The 15,484-nt window shown below is 42.4% G+C and overlaps 4 protein-coding genes across 4 annotated transcripts; 3 read left to right on the forward strand and 1 right to left on the reverse strand.

The window, feature by feature from the left end:
* The first annotated feature begins 9 nt into the window (after nucleotides 1-9).
* LOC115770243 (pyroglutamyl-peptidase 1) lies at nucleotides 10-929 on the forward strand. The gene is made up of 2 exons (XM_030715451.1): nucleotides 10-240; nucleotides 305-929. Exons 1-2 carry the CDS (start codon nucleotides 28-30, stop codon nucleotides 755-757), a joined length of 666 nt encoding a protein of 221 aa, XP_030571311.1. The 5' UTR covers nucleotides 10-27; the 3' UTR covers nucleotides 758-929.
* Nucleotides 930-1,310: 381 nt separating this feature from the next.
* Nucleotides 1,311-5,153, forward strand: LOC115770241 (protein disulfide-isomerase). The gene is made up of 2 exons (XM_030715448.1): nucleotides 1,311-1,561; nucleotides 3,350-5,153. The coding sequence occupies exons 1-2, from the start codon at nucleotides 1,420-1,422 to the stop codon at nucleotides 4,687-4,689; spliced, it is 1,482 nt and encodes a 493-aa protein (XP_030571308.1). The 5' UTR covers nucleotides 1,311-1,419; the 3' UTR covers nucleotides 4,690-5,153.
* A 201-nt stretch (nucleotides 5,154-5,354) lies between these two features.
* On the forward strand, nucleotides 5,355-10,296 carry LOC115770235. Its single transcript, XM_030715439.1, has 7 exons — nucleotides 5,355-5,700; nucleotides 5,829-6,038; nucleotides 6,106-6,477; nucleotides 6,548-6,884; nucleotides 7,130-8,123; nucleotides 8,187-8,860; nucleotides 9,382-10,296. The coding sequence occupies exons 2-7, from the start codon at nucleotides 5,830-5,832 to the stop codon at nucleotides 9,865-9,867; spliced, it is 3,072 nt and encodes a 1,023-aa protein (XP_030571299.1). The 5' UTR covers nucleotides 5,355-5,700; nucleotide 5,829; the 3' UTR covers nucleotides 9,868-10,296.
* Nucleotides 10,297-10,319: 23 nt separating this feature from the next.
* LOC115770236 (coiled-coil domain-containing protein 63-like) lies at nucleotides 10,320-15,068 on the reverse strand. The gene is made up of 4 exons (XM_030715440.1): nucleotides 14,554-15,068; nucleotides 10,837-11,345; nucleotides 10,596-10,770; nucleotides 10,320-10,536 (listed from the first exon to the last, which is right to left on the reverse strand). Exons 1-4 carry the CDS (start codon nucleotides 15,066-15,068, stop codon nucleotides 10,320-10,322), a joined length of 1,416 nt encoding a protein of 471 aa, XP_030571300.1.
* Between the last annotated feature and the right edge of the window lie 416 nt (nucleotides 15,069-15,484).

The following is a 15,484-nucleotide window of genomic DNA, read 5'->3' on the forward strand; positions in this document are numbered from 1 at the left end:
CTGCTGTAGTGGGCGGCAGTGTTTACAATGTCGTCGACGGAGCGTAAACTAATTGTGGTCACTGGATTTGGTCCGTTCGTGGGCCATGAAGAGGTCAACGCCAGCTGGGAGGCTGTGCAACTGCTGCCCGAGCTGCTTAGCTACGAGGGCACCGACTACCAGCTGGAGAAAATAATGGTGCCAGTGGAATATGCGGCCGTAGATGAGGCAGTAACAGAAATTTGGCAGCGGCAGCCAGAGGCAAGCATTTATATATTCGATTTAATTGAGCGCCGCTGACATCATTCCCCCACATTCGTCGCAGCTGGTCGTGCATGTAGGTGTCTCTGGCGTGGCCAAATGCGTTTATGTGGAGAAACTCGCCTATAATCATCAGTTTCGACGACCCGATAATGCGGGCCAATATCTCAGCAAAAGCACTTGCTGCCTGCCTTACAATGGAAACGCAAATGTTCTGCGCTGCGGCCTGAACGTTGATAAGATTGTGGAGGCTGTAAACTTAACCTGTGATGAGTGTGTGGCCCCGGCGCGAACAGTCAACAATAAGGCTCTGGAGGCCACGAAGGCGTCCAAAAATGCTGGCGGCTTCCTCTGCGGCTATATCTATTTAAAATCCTTAGACGTGGATTCCAAGCGGACCTTGTTCGTACATGTTCCGCCCATTGACAAGCCTTTCAGCTCTGCGCAAACATCAGAGATTCTTTCCAAAATAATTATGCAATGTGTAGAGCAATTAGCTGCCTGTGGATCCCAGTGAAAGTATTCGATTAGTGTATTTTTTGTCAGTGTACTATTTGTATGAACAGTTGCAAGCTTATAAAAAACCTTTATTGTTATGAGGAATTTTTGAATTCTATAGTATATGCATGGCAATACTCTTCAGCTCCTTTTGTTATTTTATATAAACAGATAACGTACTAGATAATACGTTTTTATTACATTAGTCTATTTTTGTTTAATTTCTACGTGCCGACAGGTTTATTGTACATGCATTGTTTTGTAGTATTGTTGCTTAAATCGAGAGGAACAGTGCGTTTTATGTCGATACAGCCGCAACGATTTCCGTATTTATAGAAAAAAAAGGAACAATTAATTCAAATATCGCAGCTTTTCTTCGCCATTGTTAACAGTTCAGCGCAATGTTAAGCCAACAACATAACATAAAATATATATGAACTAAATGAGTCACAGTCGTTCTTTTAGTTCAGTGATTCGTGTAATCGAACTTATTCCGAACAACTCGATACATATTTGGAGCCAATGTTCTGTCGCTTGGACGTAGACGATTTCATTTGGAATTTGGCTTGCAACTTGTACGGTAGACATTTTTTGTCTTTAGAGTTGCGCTAGTGTGTGTCTGTGTGATAGACTTCTACCTACAAATAGGCATTTATATATACTAAATATTAAGTGCCCGCGATGAAATTCCTAATCTGTGCACTACTCGCGGCGTCCTACGTGGCGGCCGCTGATATTAAACTGGAGGAGGGTGTCATCGTAGCGACGGTGGACAATTTCAAACAAGTGATTGCTGACAACGAATTTGTGCTCGTCGAGTTCTGTGAGTATTCATTTGCAACATAATTTACATAAATAAAATGTGCCGTACCGGCCGCTAAACCGCTGCCGCTTCATGGTGATTCATGAAAATCGCCAAGGGGCTACGTGGTCTTTTGTGAGCAAGCCCCCAGCGTGATGCTCCGAAACAAGATATGTCTGCGTGGCAGTTTAGCCACCAGTCGGATTGTTGTTGCTAGTTGGCAAGCTTCCTTTGGCTTGTGAAGGCGGGAAGAGAACAGAAGTTTTAGTTGTGAGAGAAAATTCATTTGTATATATATTTTTTTTGTTTTCACATTTAATCGTTTATCGCATATCGATGATTTTGCGGATATTGGCTTGCGCTCTGCCCTCTCCTTGCCTATCTTTCATTACTTTTGTCGTTACTCTCTCCTTGCATACGACCATCCCTCTTGCACGCAATGTGCCAGCACCTGTGCGCAAGCGAGCCGACAGCTGTGCTGGCATTTGTTGCGCGTAAGTTTTTAAATGTTAAAGTGCTAAGCAAAAGTTGCGCGTCATCATAATCAGTGAAGATTATTCTTCGGCACATTTCCCAACAGGGTCAGCGCGGTTGGTGTTTGCCAGCTGAAGCTGACGCTGCGTTCCTGCTCTTATCTTTGGCTTCTTGGGTCCGCGCGGCGTCCTCAAACCGAGATAAGGTCGGAACAGTTTCTATTTCCATATGTCTCAGTTTTATCAACACGGCAATGCAACTCTGTTGCGTTGTTCCGGGCGTGGCTATATTCCGCCTACTCGCTGCTTAGTTTCTTACATCCGCTTCATCAATATGGTTTTAGAATAGAAAAAAGTTGTCAGGCAACTGTCGCTTGAAACTGGGTTAGCTAAACAACTTTTCGCCGCTATTCCGTCAAGAATCTCTGTCTCTTTTGCGCTGCTTTCTATTCTGCCTTGCCCTTTTTAACACCGTACGCCGCTGCTTAATGCGATCGCGCCTGCGCAGCGGCAGAAGTTCATTCAACTCTTTATTTTGTATTCGCTCTCTGTTTCTGTTGCTTTTATTGTTGTTGCGCTTTGAGCGCGTGCTAAACAGTACAATGCATCAATATGGCGGCGGCCCTGTCTGCGGTTTGTTTATGCCAGCAGTTCATGTGTGTGTGTTTACGCTACGTTTCAAAAACGCACAAATCTGGCAACGTCAGCAGATCCAATACTTGACCACGAACAGATAATGCCTCCCTGATTCACCTTGCAAATCTTATCTGTGCAACTTTTACGCTCATTTGACCATTTACCAAGGCCACGTCAGCTTAAGCCGCAGATAAGAGAGTGTAAGACGTTGTCAACTCGCATTATGTCATTGTCTTTCTATATTTATCTCTCTCCCTCTCTCTCTCTCTCTGTGTTCCGCCATATGCGTATAAAATTGCAGCTCTTCACAACTCAACACGTGGAATTTGCATAATATGCAACAGCTGCTGTTCCATGTTAAATCTGGCGTGAAAAATACCCCACCACGCCCGCCCAACACCCACACATTTGCGACAATTCGATTTTCCATGCGAACGCTTCGCTTAAGCGAGATTGATATATGTATCTGAAGTACTCTACATATCTACATAAATATTTGCTATTTATAATAGATTTATTAATTGCTTGAGCTTACATTGAAAAACTGAAATTTAACGGTCTGTTTAGTTTCAGAGTGCATCGTAATAGTTAAACTAGACACGCTCTAAACTATTTATCAACAATTTTCAATTTATTTTTACTTGAATAAATGTGTGAAATATTTACTTATTTTGTAATATTTGTTTAATTTTTGTTGCAGATGCACCCTGGTGTGGTCATTGCAAGGCACTGGCGCCCGAGTATGCCAAGGCCGCCCAACAGCTGGCAGAGAAGGAGTCGCCCATTAAGCTGGCCAAGGTCGATGCCACCGTTGAGGGTGAGCTGGCCGAGCAGTACCAAGTGCGTGGCTATCCCACGCTGAAGTTCTTCCGCAGTGGCTCGCCCGTGGAGTACAATGGTGGACGTCAGGCCGCTGACATTATTGCCTGGGTGACCAAGAAGACTGGCCCACCAGCCAAGGATTTGACCAGCGTTGCCGAAGCCGAGCAGTTCCTGAAGGACAATGAAATTGCCATCATTGGCTTCTTCAAGGATGTGGAGTCGGCGGAGGCCAAGATCTTCACTAAGGCCGCCAACGCATTGGACTCGTTTGTCTTTGGTATCAGCAGCAATGCCGATGTGATTGCCAAATACGAATCCAAGGACAATGGTGTCGTGCTGTTCAAGCCATTCGATGAGAAGAAATCGGTGTTCGAGGGCGAGCTGAGTGAGGAGAGCCTTAAGAAATTCGCTCAGGTGCAATCCCTGCCATTGATTGTGGACTTCAACCATGAGTCGGCATCCAAAATCTTCGGCGGCTCCATCAAATCGCATCTGTTGTTCTTCGTGTCCAAGGAGGCTGGCCACATTGAGGCCCATGTTGATCCATTGAAGGAGATTGCCAAGAAATACCGCGAGGACATTCTGTTTGTTACCATCTCATCTGATGAGGAGGATCATACTCGCATCTTTGAGTTCTTCGGCATGAACAAAGAGGAGGTGCCCACTATTCGCTTGATCAAGCTGGAGGAGGATATGGCCAAGTACAAGCCCGAATCAGCCGATCTGACACCCGAGTCGATTGAGGCATTCCTCAAGAAGTTCCTCGACGGTAAACTGAAGCAGCATCTGCTGTCACAGGAGCTGCCTGAAGATTGGGACAAACAGCCCGTCAAGGTGCTCGTCTCGAGCAATTTCGAGAGCGTTGCCTTGGACAAGAGCAAGTCTGTGCTGGTTGAGTTCTATGCACCATGGTGCGGTCACTGCAAGCAGCTGGCCCCCATCTACGATCAGCTGGCTGAGAAATACAAGGATAATGCCGACATTGTCATTGCCAAGATGGACTCCACTGCCAATGAGCTGGAGAACATCAAGATCTCATCCTTCCCAACTATCAAATACTTCCGTAAGGACGACAACAAGGTCATCGACTACAACCTGGACAGGACCTTAGATGACTTTGTCAAGTTCCTCGATGCCAACGGCGAGGTTGCCGATGCCGAGCCCGCTGAGGAGAGCGAGGAGGAGGAAGAAGCGGCGCCCAAGAAGGACGAGTTGTAAACCAACAACAACACAATTAATCCAAGAAAAATAACAACAGCAACAACACACACAACCACACAGCAACAACAAATAGCAACGTACATTCTGTAGTTTATTCTTGTCTTCGGTCGTGGATCCAATTCCAATGAGTTTTTGTCATTGCCCCCAGTCCTGGCCGTGGCACAATTTAAGTCCCAACTTGTTTGCCTAATAAATAACTTAATTTAGTTGTGATTTGCAACAACAAATATTTACGCAATTTCACATGGTAGCGCGATGCATTTGGCAGCGCCTTCGCCGCGTTTCAGTTTTTGATATGCGTAGTTTAGAATTCAGTTTTATTGAAGCGGTAACCGAGAAATCAAATTGATAAATTTTTAATGTGTAATCTTCTAAGTTTTCTATTTTGAATTTGTAGAAGCATTGAGAAAGAACTGATTAAGGACTTAATAAATAAAGTTGGCAACAACATTAAAAACAAATGAATTCATGCTATCGCGTATTTTGAAATGAATGTAATATTTAAGACTCAAGGTTTATTGATATGTGTAATAGATATTCGTAAATATTTAGGCGAGTTTTAAACAAATATTCATATATATTTTTTATTTTTATCCATTTGAATAATGTATTAGATATAATGATTGAATTTTTAGTCAATTGGAATACCCGCCTTTATATTTGTATTTCGCGGTTTTGTGTTTGCACTTTCCAACACTGTAACATCAGAACTATGTGGCGTATTTGGTATTTTTATATGTTCGTACTGCGGCCACACTTTACACGAATTTAAGGCCAAGTGTGACCGATTAAATGCATTTTAGTGTGTATTTTAGCAGTCAACATTCTAAAACTGAAATGGTCAAAAACAAACAAGTGCCAATTCACAAACAGAAAGTAATGTAAAAAATGTGCAAAATACAACAAATTCATTGTGAATTCGTATCTGGACTGTGTGCACCAGCGACATTTGTAGTGTAGCGTGTACTGCGAGCGCGCCGCTGCTTCATTACAGTTAACATTTTTGCGGTAGGTGTGTGTGTGTGTGTCTATGTGCAGGTATATACATATGCATGTAGGGCCAGCCAATGCTAACGGGACTTTCTCTTCAAAAAAGTCAAAATTTTGTTGATTTGCAACCTTCTCTTGCATTGCAGAATGATGAGCAACACACGAAACAATTGCATGAATGTTGATGAAAACGTCTCTGTCGCAGCCAATCCCGGCGGCGGCGCGACACCGTCGACCGTGATGCCGGAATTTGTGCACCTGACTGAGACGCGTCGGTGTATTTATAGAGCGATTGCCGCCACTCACGATGACAGCTTCAACAATGTTATGAATCGACTGCTCCGACAATTTGAGTGGTAAGTACATGGCCCTGACTGATTCACATTCTCTCAATTAATCTCTTTGCCCAACCCCACCTAACAGTGCCATACGAGAGGAGCTGGATTGTGCACAAAACTCACCGTTGATATGCCGCAAACTGGCGCGCAGTATAATCGGTCTCACCGACCTTATCTACACCCTACAGGGCCGGCGTATGCTGGGCAACAGCAGTTGGCATCCTTCCTGTGACCGTTGGTGCTATATTGTAGCTAATTACATTGCCTGTGAGCTGTGTGCCGCGCAGGAGCGCGTGGAGAAGGAGCAGTGCATCATTGAGCGGATCGGCAGCATGCTCAGTCTATATGTTGACGACAATGATACGAGCTCTACTGTGCACAAGGAAAAGACGCTGCTCACGCTTATCGCCATACCAAAGCTGTATGGCCAGGCGAACATCATCACAGTTTTCTACAGGTTGGCTTTATATGCTAAGACAATAAGATTATTGCATATTATATATTATAATATGCTGACTCCTTTTCAGACGGCTCTTTCCGCAATGGTCCTCAACATCGGGCCTGTTTAGTCAGGCGGAGTTGCCCGATAAAATATACATCGAATATATTATCATATTTTATTACTGGCAAAGGCTGGAGCGCGATGAGTCGACCAAGCAGCGCATTTTTGAGTTTGCGATCAAATTTATGCGACCCGCATGCACGCTACCTTACAACCCCGCCTACATAGAGCATTTGCCTAAATACAGATCACCCAGCACGGCCACACGTTGCATTTTGGAACATCTGAGCCTTCAAAAGTGCTGCAGAGGATTGCATGCTGCCAGCAAGATGGACAATCGAACGCTGCAACCAACAGATTTAGTAAGTTGTTTATCAGAAGTCAAATGTGTGATTCTTTGACCACCATGATGTCTTAGTAAAAGGTCTGAGTTGGGCTGAGTGTGCACGTTATCCTTCCCCACGCAGTTAGTCGCGTGCCAGGTGAAGGCGGGCGTGCCTCTGCTGCCCATAAAATGACTTCAACATTTATCTGAGTACAAGCACATTAATGTTAAAAGTCCAATGCATCGCCAGGCAATTTATTGATACACTTTCTTTCACAACAGATACTTGACTCCGATGAGGAGGATACAGCCTCTGAATCCAGTTTAGGGTTGGTCGGTGTGTTGCTGTCAGCGTCAACGGCAACACAGCTTCCACCACCGCCAGCTCCAGATCTGCCTGACTTTCTAAAGCGCCTTTGCCGCAATGCCAGCTACTTGGAGCCAGTGAAGCGCGCTACGGCCTTGTATCGCGGCATTGATCCCACGTGCGAAGTTGTGGATCTCTGTGAATCGGATGATGACGACGAAATGTTCTCACTAGACTTTAGCGTGCCCGCTAATGTGGATGGCAATGGCTCCAATTCGAACGAGGCGGCGGGAATTGGGGAAGATGATTATGTGCCCATAACGCGCATATATCCCATTAATTTGCGAACGTATCAGCGCGCCACAAGCAGCGGCGCAACCGCGTCTACGCCTGCTGCGACCTACACAATGCCGCGTATCGTCAACAGCTACAGCTGCCGTCGGGATAGTCTGCATCTTGTGTCTACAACACAAACGCCGCCACATCTTGTCGATCAGTGCGTGCAAACGGCCGAGCAGGAGGCAGAAGCACAACAACATTTAGAACAAGAGGAACAGCTGCAGGAGCTGGACTTGAATGATGATGCCATATCTAGTTGCATGCTTTACTCCGACTCCGATAAGGAGCTCTCCGCCAGCACTTCAACCCCCAAACTGCACTACAAAGCCTTATTTCCCCGCAGAATAAGCATCAATGTCAGTAATATAGCTGAACCCAATGACAATCACTACTGTCATCAATCATCTAGTCGTAATAGCCATAGCAGCGAGGCGTCGCTGCACAAAAAGCAAGTCACTTTCAGTGTACAGCATTTGGGCGCCTCCAACAGATCCCAGTTTAGCAAATCCTTTAACACCATTAAGCCATCAATTAAAAATTATAAAAAGTTAAATAACACATCACTCTCGTCGCTGACACCAAGCTCGTCCATGGACTTTATTGAATCTCTCAAGTGGATGGGACGAAAAGGTAAGTGCATGTTGATATCTTTAAATATATATATCGAACTAAAAGCTTTATCTCAATATTTAGAACATTTACTCGCCGGCCAGCGCATGTTTAGCAAATTGGAATCTAAGAAAATCTGTGATAAAAAGACTACTCAATCGTTGTCTTCCTGCAATCGACGTGGGCGGCAGGTTAAGCAGGCACGTCCGTCAGCCGCTATCGCGAACACGCCCACGCCCACAAGTCAGCTTACGCCCACGACAAGCAATGCTTCTAGTGGCACACCGACACCACAACCGAAGAGGCAGCAGCCTCGCGGCCCACAACGTTCCCTGCCCACACCACCCGCCTCCACGCACAGCTCGGTTGAGACATGCCATCGTCGAAGATCGACTGATAGCGCACATAACTCTATAGACGTTGATCGGGTGCAGGCATTGGCCAGAAAATATAAATTTAACCGGCGCAAGTTTGCTGATACGTCCACGGAGCATGTCGATTTCTACAATAGTCTGCTCCAGCTTCAACGCCGGAAACTAGACGAGAAGCGAGGATCCAGTGTTATAAAGTCACAGTCAGACTTAGATGCAAAACTCAGAAAGCGATTGCATGCATCGAATATCGAACTACGCAAGGATATCGAGAGGCTAGAGAATGAGGTGGCAATCATTAAAAGCTTTGCGGCGCAGGTGCATGCAAAGAAGACAACGATGCCAATGCCTGTTGTAAGACTGAAGCGCATCCACGTTGAAGACTCGGTAATGTTTATTTATTTATTAATATTTATTATTTTATTTATTAATAGTTGACAAAACGAGTGTCAACCTAAATAATTAATACAAAAGAATAGCAAAATTAAGAACTTAAACCTAATTAGTATACAAATATCCGATAATATCATCACCGACACGATGGAGGTATATTATTCAACCGTTCGGCCAACTAACCTTGTTTCACCGCTAAATTTGTCAGAGACGTGATTTAGAGTCTACAGATTAGATGAAAACTATTAGAAGTGAAGAAAATGTATTACATACAAATAAAAATAATCTTAAGTAACTTATTATGTTAGAATATAATAAGTTAGCAAAAAAGGGGGAAAATTGAATGAAAAACTTATAGAAATTTGAAATAGGCCATAGAATGTTATAGCAATAGTGATAGGAAATAACCGACCCCGCGGGGGATGTTGATAGCCTGTCCGGCAAGCTAGTGATGCATGCCTTGTTCCTTTACGTATAACATGCTCATAACACACACACCTATTCTGTATGCGTAGGAGGAATTGGCTCGGCCCAAGGACCTAAAGTTGACCAAACGACGCCGACGACGAAAGCAACATGGCTGGAGCCGGATTAAGAATGTTAAGAAAAAGCTGGCCCAGCAAAATATTGCAATTTGGACTGCTCCACCAACTCCCACTTCTGCTATTGCTCCTGCCACGGACTCTGTTGCTCCTGCAGCTCCTGTTGATTTCGCCGTTTGCGCGTCGCCAGAACCGGACTGCATTGCCGCCTATGTAACATTGGCAACAAATGGCGAGTCCTGCAGCGAAGAGGATGCAGTGATGAACGCAATGACAACGCAAGAGTGCACGCTCAGTCGAGAGGCGGAACCGAGCAGTGTTATTGCCGCACATGAGATCGAAGTGGCCTCCAGTAATGTACCTGTGTATTTGCTCAATGGCGAGAGCCGCGATGTGATGACGCCCGTGCCACCATCCATGTCCAGCGACGCTGCTACATCGGAACCGTATCATACGTGAGAAGAAGCTGGTAGACGCGCTTGTGGAATCCAATTGGCCACTGGCCACTTTTAACTGTAGTCCATATAAATACATACATATATATCTCTATATTTTTTGTTGATGTTTAAAACGAAGCCTGTTAAAACTATTGAAAGAATATTTCGTAGTATTACTTTAAGTGTATTTTTAGAACTGTTGACCTTTATTATATTATTAATTGCAAAAAATTTTGTGCAGTGTTTGACTAATGGACATTGCACTCCAAAGCTTTATGTTTATATATTTTATTTGTATAAAAGTTGTTGTAATTTATTATTTTATACACTCAATTTGAACTTAATAAGTTAACGTCCAATGCAATAATCTTAAACATGAAGTTAGTCACAATTGTTCAGATTGCTATATTATGTGCATTATTTTCAAGTTAATTAAATAAATAGTTAATGGTATTTTCCTTTTCTGTATTTCAGCTAATGCTTCATTTTAGCCGATTCCCGTATATTAAATTTGGGCACACGGTCCTTTCTTGCCAATATCCTGTTGGAGTTATCCTCAATGTTAATCGTACTGATAATTATATTCACACGACGCTCAATGACCCCAACGAATAGCTTCACATTATGGACAGTCAGGAAGGTTCTGGAGCTGAGCACATTTAGTATGGGTGCATCATCGCAGGCCAGTAATCTGTATGTTTTAAGAAACCTTCAATTTGTAGTACCCTACGTGGACTTATGTAATCTTACTTGAATATGTCCTCAATACCCTTGAGTAGCTGCTGCAATCGCGTGCTCAGATTTTGTTTCTTTTCGCTGGTCTCTTTGGCCAGTTGCTCAATACGCACCAGTTCGTCATTTAAATAATCCAAGGCCTCTGTTTTGAGCTTCAGTTCCTTTTCTGTTTGCTCCGATTTTTGGCGCTCTGGGAACGCAGCAATATTATAATCATTAGCCATTATACAGTTATGACAATAATGCATCGACTTACCAATCTGATCGGTTAAATCCTGTGTGGTATCATTAAGTACCTCCACTTCGTGACTCAACTCATTCACGTAGCTGAAGAGCGCAAAGTTTTCATCTTCCTGGCGCTTGAATTGTGCCACCAGTCGTTCCGTGTCATCTTCACCATAAAGCTGTTTAATTCTTTCAATTATCTCTTTATATTCAAATAGCTGGCGTTCATAGTTGTCCTTTTGATTCTGTTTCTTGTCCAGCTCACGTTGTTCCAGTTCGGGATTGACGCGTTTCTGACCCTTGATGTCGAAGAACTTTTGCAATTTGGCATCGTGCTCCAAGCGACGCTGCATTTCTCGCATTTCCTGTATATGCATCACCTTATCATTCTCGTTGCGGTCCTTCAGCACTGATAACTTCGTGCACAGCTCTTGGCGTTGATCAAAGGCCATTGTTGACTGATCAATTAAATCCATGATGAGCTTTTTTCCGTCGTTGAATTGTGTAACCATCGATTGCCACATGTCGTTAAAGTTTGCGCTGTTTAAATAACGAATGTAATATATGCAAGACAGGTATTACAAAAGTTTCGATATTAGAGCCTACCCTATATTTGGTAAAAGTTGTTAGGCATTCTCCAAAATGTTGATGTAACCTCAAGATTGTCAATATGATTGATTGTCAATCGATAGCAATTGAAAAAGGCGTAACATTTCAAAATCAGACGTTATTTACGCCAAATGTTCAAAATAGGATTCCTTTGTGAAGTCAACCATTTTTTGGAGTGTCTCAGCCAATTAATGTCATATTTTGGAATGTTATACCATTCAGAACCTGTAAGGATTAGTACTGTCGATTAGCATTAAATTCAAATTCGAAATTTTTGACAAAATTCAACAAAATAGCAAGGGGTTACATCACGTTTTTTGTGATGTCCTGGCGAGTCCTGTGTCAATCAACTCGTATGGACAGGGACTGTAATCTGCTCAAAAGATATCAAAATCGTCCTTATCTTTTCTTTTTAAAGGACATTAAATTGGTCACCTTCAGGACCACTCTGATGACCTTTGGATAACATGTCCTCGCCCTGCCAATTTAGAATATGTAATTTTTGCCTGCAAAGATCAAAGGGTGTAGATCGGCCGTATCCTTACCGTATCCTTACCGATCATGATATCCATTTGCCAACAGTGAGTCCTTATCGTCCCAATTCAGTATGTTTAATAAAAAGGACGAAAGTCCTTCAGACAGCCTAGATATAAGTACAATTCTGTCGTAAATTATCAAAGCCAGCACTCGGCCGTATCCTTACGGATCCTGACAAGTCCTGTGTCAAACAAATCGTATGAACAAGGACATTAAACTGTCCAAAGGACAACAAAATCGTCCTTGCGTTTCAGAGATATGGCCAATTTTCTAAAAAGGACATTTTTTAATTAGCCATAGCTCGGCTAAATCCTTAAGGATATCGGAAGGATATACCGTGTTGAACTCGTGGAGAGCAGGACTATCGATTGGCATTCAAGGATTTCCAAGATTCGACAAAAAATTTTGCCGAAAATTTTCCTAGGGGTTAGTCGCAAAAGTGGCAAAAATCGAAAAATTCGGGACTAACTTGGCCATTTGAAGGACTATCGGGATGTCCTTTGGACAGTAGATAGTGCTCGACCTCCCATTTAAGAAAATATAACAAAAAGGACGAAAGTCCTTCAAATGGCGAAGTTTTTAGGACAATTTTTGCAAGAGAAAATAGGCCATAGCTTGGCCATATCCTGGCGTATCCTGACAAGTCCTGCGGCAAATAAATTGTATTAACCAGGACTACCAACTGGCCAAAATTCATTATGATCGTCCTGCTAGTTTTGAAGATATTCAAGGATTTGTGTTTTCGGGCCATTTCCGTGCGCTCCGGGATGAAAATTTCACAAGTAAAAATACAAGTCCTGGGGTTCTTAGATGACCCCATATTTTTTTGATGCAGATCGATGCATGGGGTCTATGCGATCCTAACGCACCATGTCCTTTGAAAATCTGCAAGGACATGCCCGAGTTATGGCCAATTTTCCGATTTTATAGAATTATCTATATATTTAATTTAAATGTGTTTTTATCATTTCAGACCGCCAGATTAAGGACTATAAGGACCTCTAAGGACCTCCACGAGTGACAAAGCAGATTTTTTAAGGATCGGACTTAATTAAGGCCAGATTTAGTTAATTTAAGTTTAAATAAGCTAAAATTATAAATTATGCTCGTTTTGTAAGCATAAAAAACAGCAATTTTATAAATTGAAACATAAATAAATTTAAAATAAAAGCGAAATTCCTGTTTTTTTATTTAAAAATTCAAAAATCAACGGTTTTTAGAAATCCATTGCATACCGCTGGCGCTGGAGCTCTGTCGTTTTGGAACGTCATATCATCGGCAACCGCTGGCGCTGGAGTTATGTCGTTTTGGAACGTCATATCTCCATCGGCAACCGCTGGCGCTGGAGTTATGTCGTTTTGGAACGTCATATCTCCATCGGCAACCGCTGGCGCTGGAGTTATGTCGTTTTGGAACGTCATATCTCCGTTGGCAACCGCTGGCTGCCGAGATTTTTCTTAAAATCTGCCAAAATACCAGGCGAACAGAAATGCCCAGAAGGTCGACATCAAATATTTTTAGCTTCCCAGAAGGTCGACGAGTGGTTTGAATGAAAATTTTCATTGCATAGCATTAAGGGGCAAAAATGTAACTCAATTAAAATGAGTGCTGTTAATTAGCAGTCTATGTAAAATGAGTGCTGTAAGGCGGCTGCTAAACAACAGCTGCAGCTGCAGCTAATTTAAAAGGGCTCCTAAAAGAAAAATCATACATGTTTTTGGACCATTTTAATGCACATTTTGCAGGGATCTGATCCTTTAGGTACCCAAGGACTATATCGATGATATGGTGTAATCAAGGATATGCTAGTCAACTAGGAACCATCCAGGGGGCTGCTGTTAAAGAAACGCATACATATTTTTGGACCATGTTCTTGCGTATCTTGCGAGAATTCGGTCGTTTAGGTTCGCAAGGACTATATCCATGATTTGGAATTATCAAGGATATATTAGTCAACTAGAAACCACCCAGGGGGATGGCTGCTGTACAAAAAAGGATATTTTTTGATCATATTTTTGCTTATTTTGCGAGAACTCGATTTTTTAGGTTCACTAGGACTATATCTATGATATGGAATTACCAAGGATAAACTATTTGGGAAAAAATTTAGAATTCGATTTTTTGAATGCTAATCGATAGTACTTATCCGTTCGAGTCCATAATGGTATATCATTCCGAGATCGGTTGCAAAATAATATTTGCAGAGATGTCCCGCAAAATCATGAGAATAGTTTAACATCTAAACCGAACGGATTTTTGGCAGAATTGTTTATACTTTCCTTCGATTGATGGTGTAATTAACTTTCAATTATAATAGGGATCCCCACGAAGTTCAAACGGTATAACATACCAAAATCAGACGGTATTTACCCGAGATATTAAAAAAAAATTGTCGAAAAAGCTTTGATTTTCGAACAGAATCTGTTTTTGGCAAAAAACGTGATGTAACCCCTTAATTTTTTGCATTTATGGTCAAGAATTTAGAATGTGCTTTTTTGAATGCTAAGGATGAAAAAAGTTTTACACCAGGCGTTGTACAGACGACCAATCTCCGTGCGGGGTGATGTTTAAGAAGAAACGCTATTTTTTAAGACGCACTTACCGATCTTGAAGCATATGGTTTATGGCGTCACGCATTTTGCCGTTCTCGGTTAGAACATCGGAACACTTTTTGTTGACCACGTCGAGGCGATTCTCTAGTTTGACTACGCTCTTTTGCACCTTACAAATGGTCTCCTTGTAGCAATTGTCGGGCACTTCGTTGCGACGCAATGCATCTATTTCTTTTTCCATTTTCCGAATGTGTCCCTCTAACTCCCACAAATTGGTGCGTTCGCCTTGGTACACCCGTTGCAGTTCGGACTGTTGATTTTGCAGGGTTGCCAAGAGTTTCTCCTTGTTGGTATTTTTACGTGCATGAGTGCCGCCCTCCAGGGTTTTCATTTCATCCTTAAGTTTGTCATATTCCACCTGCAGAACGTTAATCATGTGATTTTGCTTTTTCAGACGTTTTGTTTTCTCCTCTAGCAGCCCACGCAGGTCCAGCTGCAGGGCACGGTGCTGGCGCTGCAGACGCTGCAGCTCTGCGGTGGCCAGTTGGTCCAGTTGGTCAGTCATTACGAACTAAACTTGCCTCTTATTTACGAAAGCTAAATAACTTGCTACACGGCGTAGCGCAACCAGGCAACCGCAAATACGGTGCTGCCAGATGTGCGCATTTTACTTACCATTGCCAGTTGTGTCTAGGAAACATCGACCAAGCTGCCAGATATGTTAATGAAGGTTGCATTTTGTGTTTAATGTCAAATCTGAAATCCATTTAAGTTATTGAAAAATAACATTTTTATTTTTATGGTAAAAGTTTATTATTTGTAACTTTATTTTTTAGTTTGTTCTTTGCCTTTTGTTTTCATGTTTAAATGTCTATAAAGTATATATAATATATATTTTTCTGCATTTTTGTAATTTTACCATTTGTTTTATTTTTTTTCTCAATTTTTTTTGTTTAAACTTGCCAGTTTTTTTGTTTTTTA

Source organism: Drosophila novamexicana, unplaced genomic scaffold (assembly GCF_003285875.2).
Source record: "Drosophila novamexicana strain 15010-1031.04,08,12 unplaced genomic scaffold, DnovRS2.1 tig00004555-arrow-pilon, whole genome shotgun sequence".
Classification (NCBI taxonomy): domain Eukaryota; kingdom Metazoa; phylum Arthropoda; class Insecta; order Diptera; family Drosophilidae; genus Drosophila; species Drosophila novamexicana.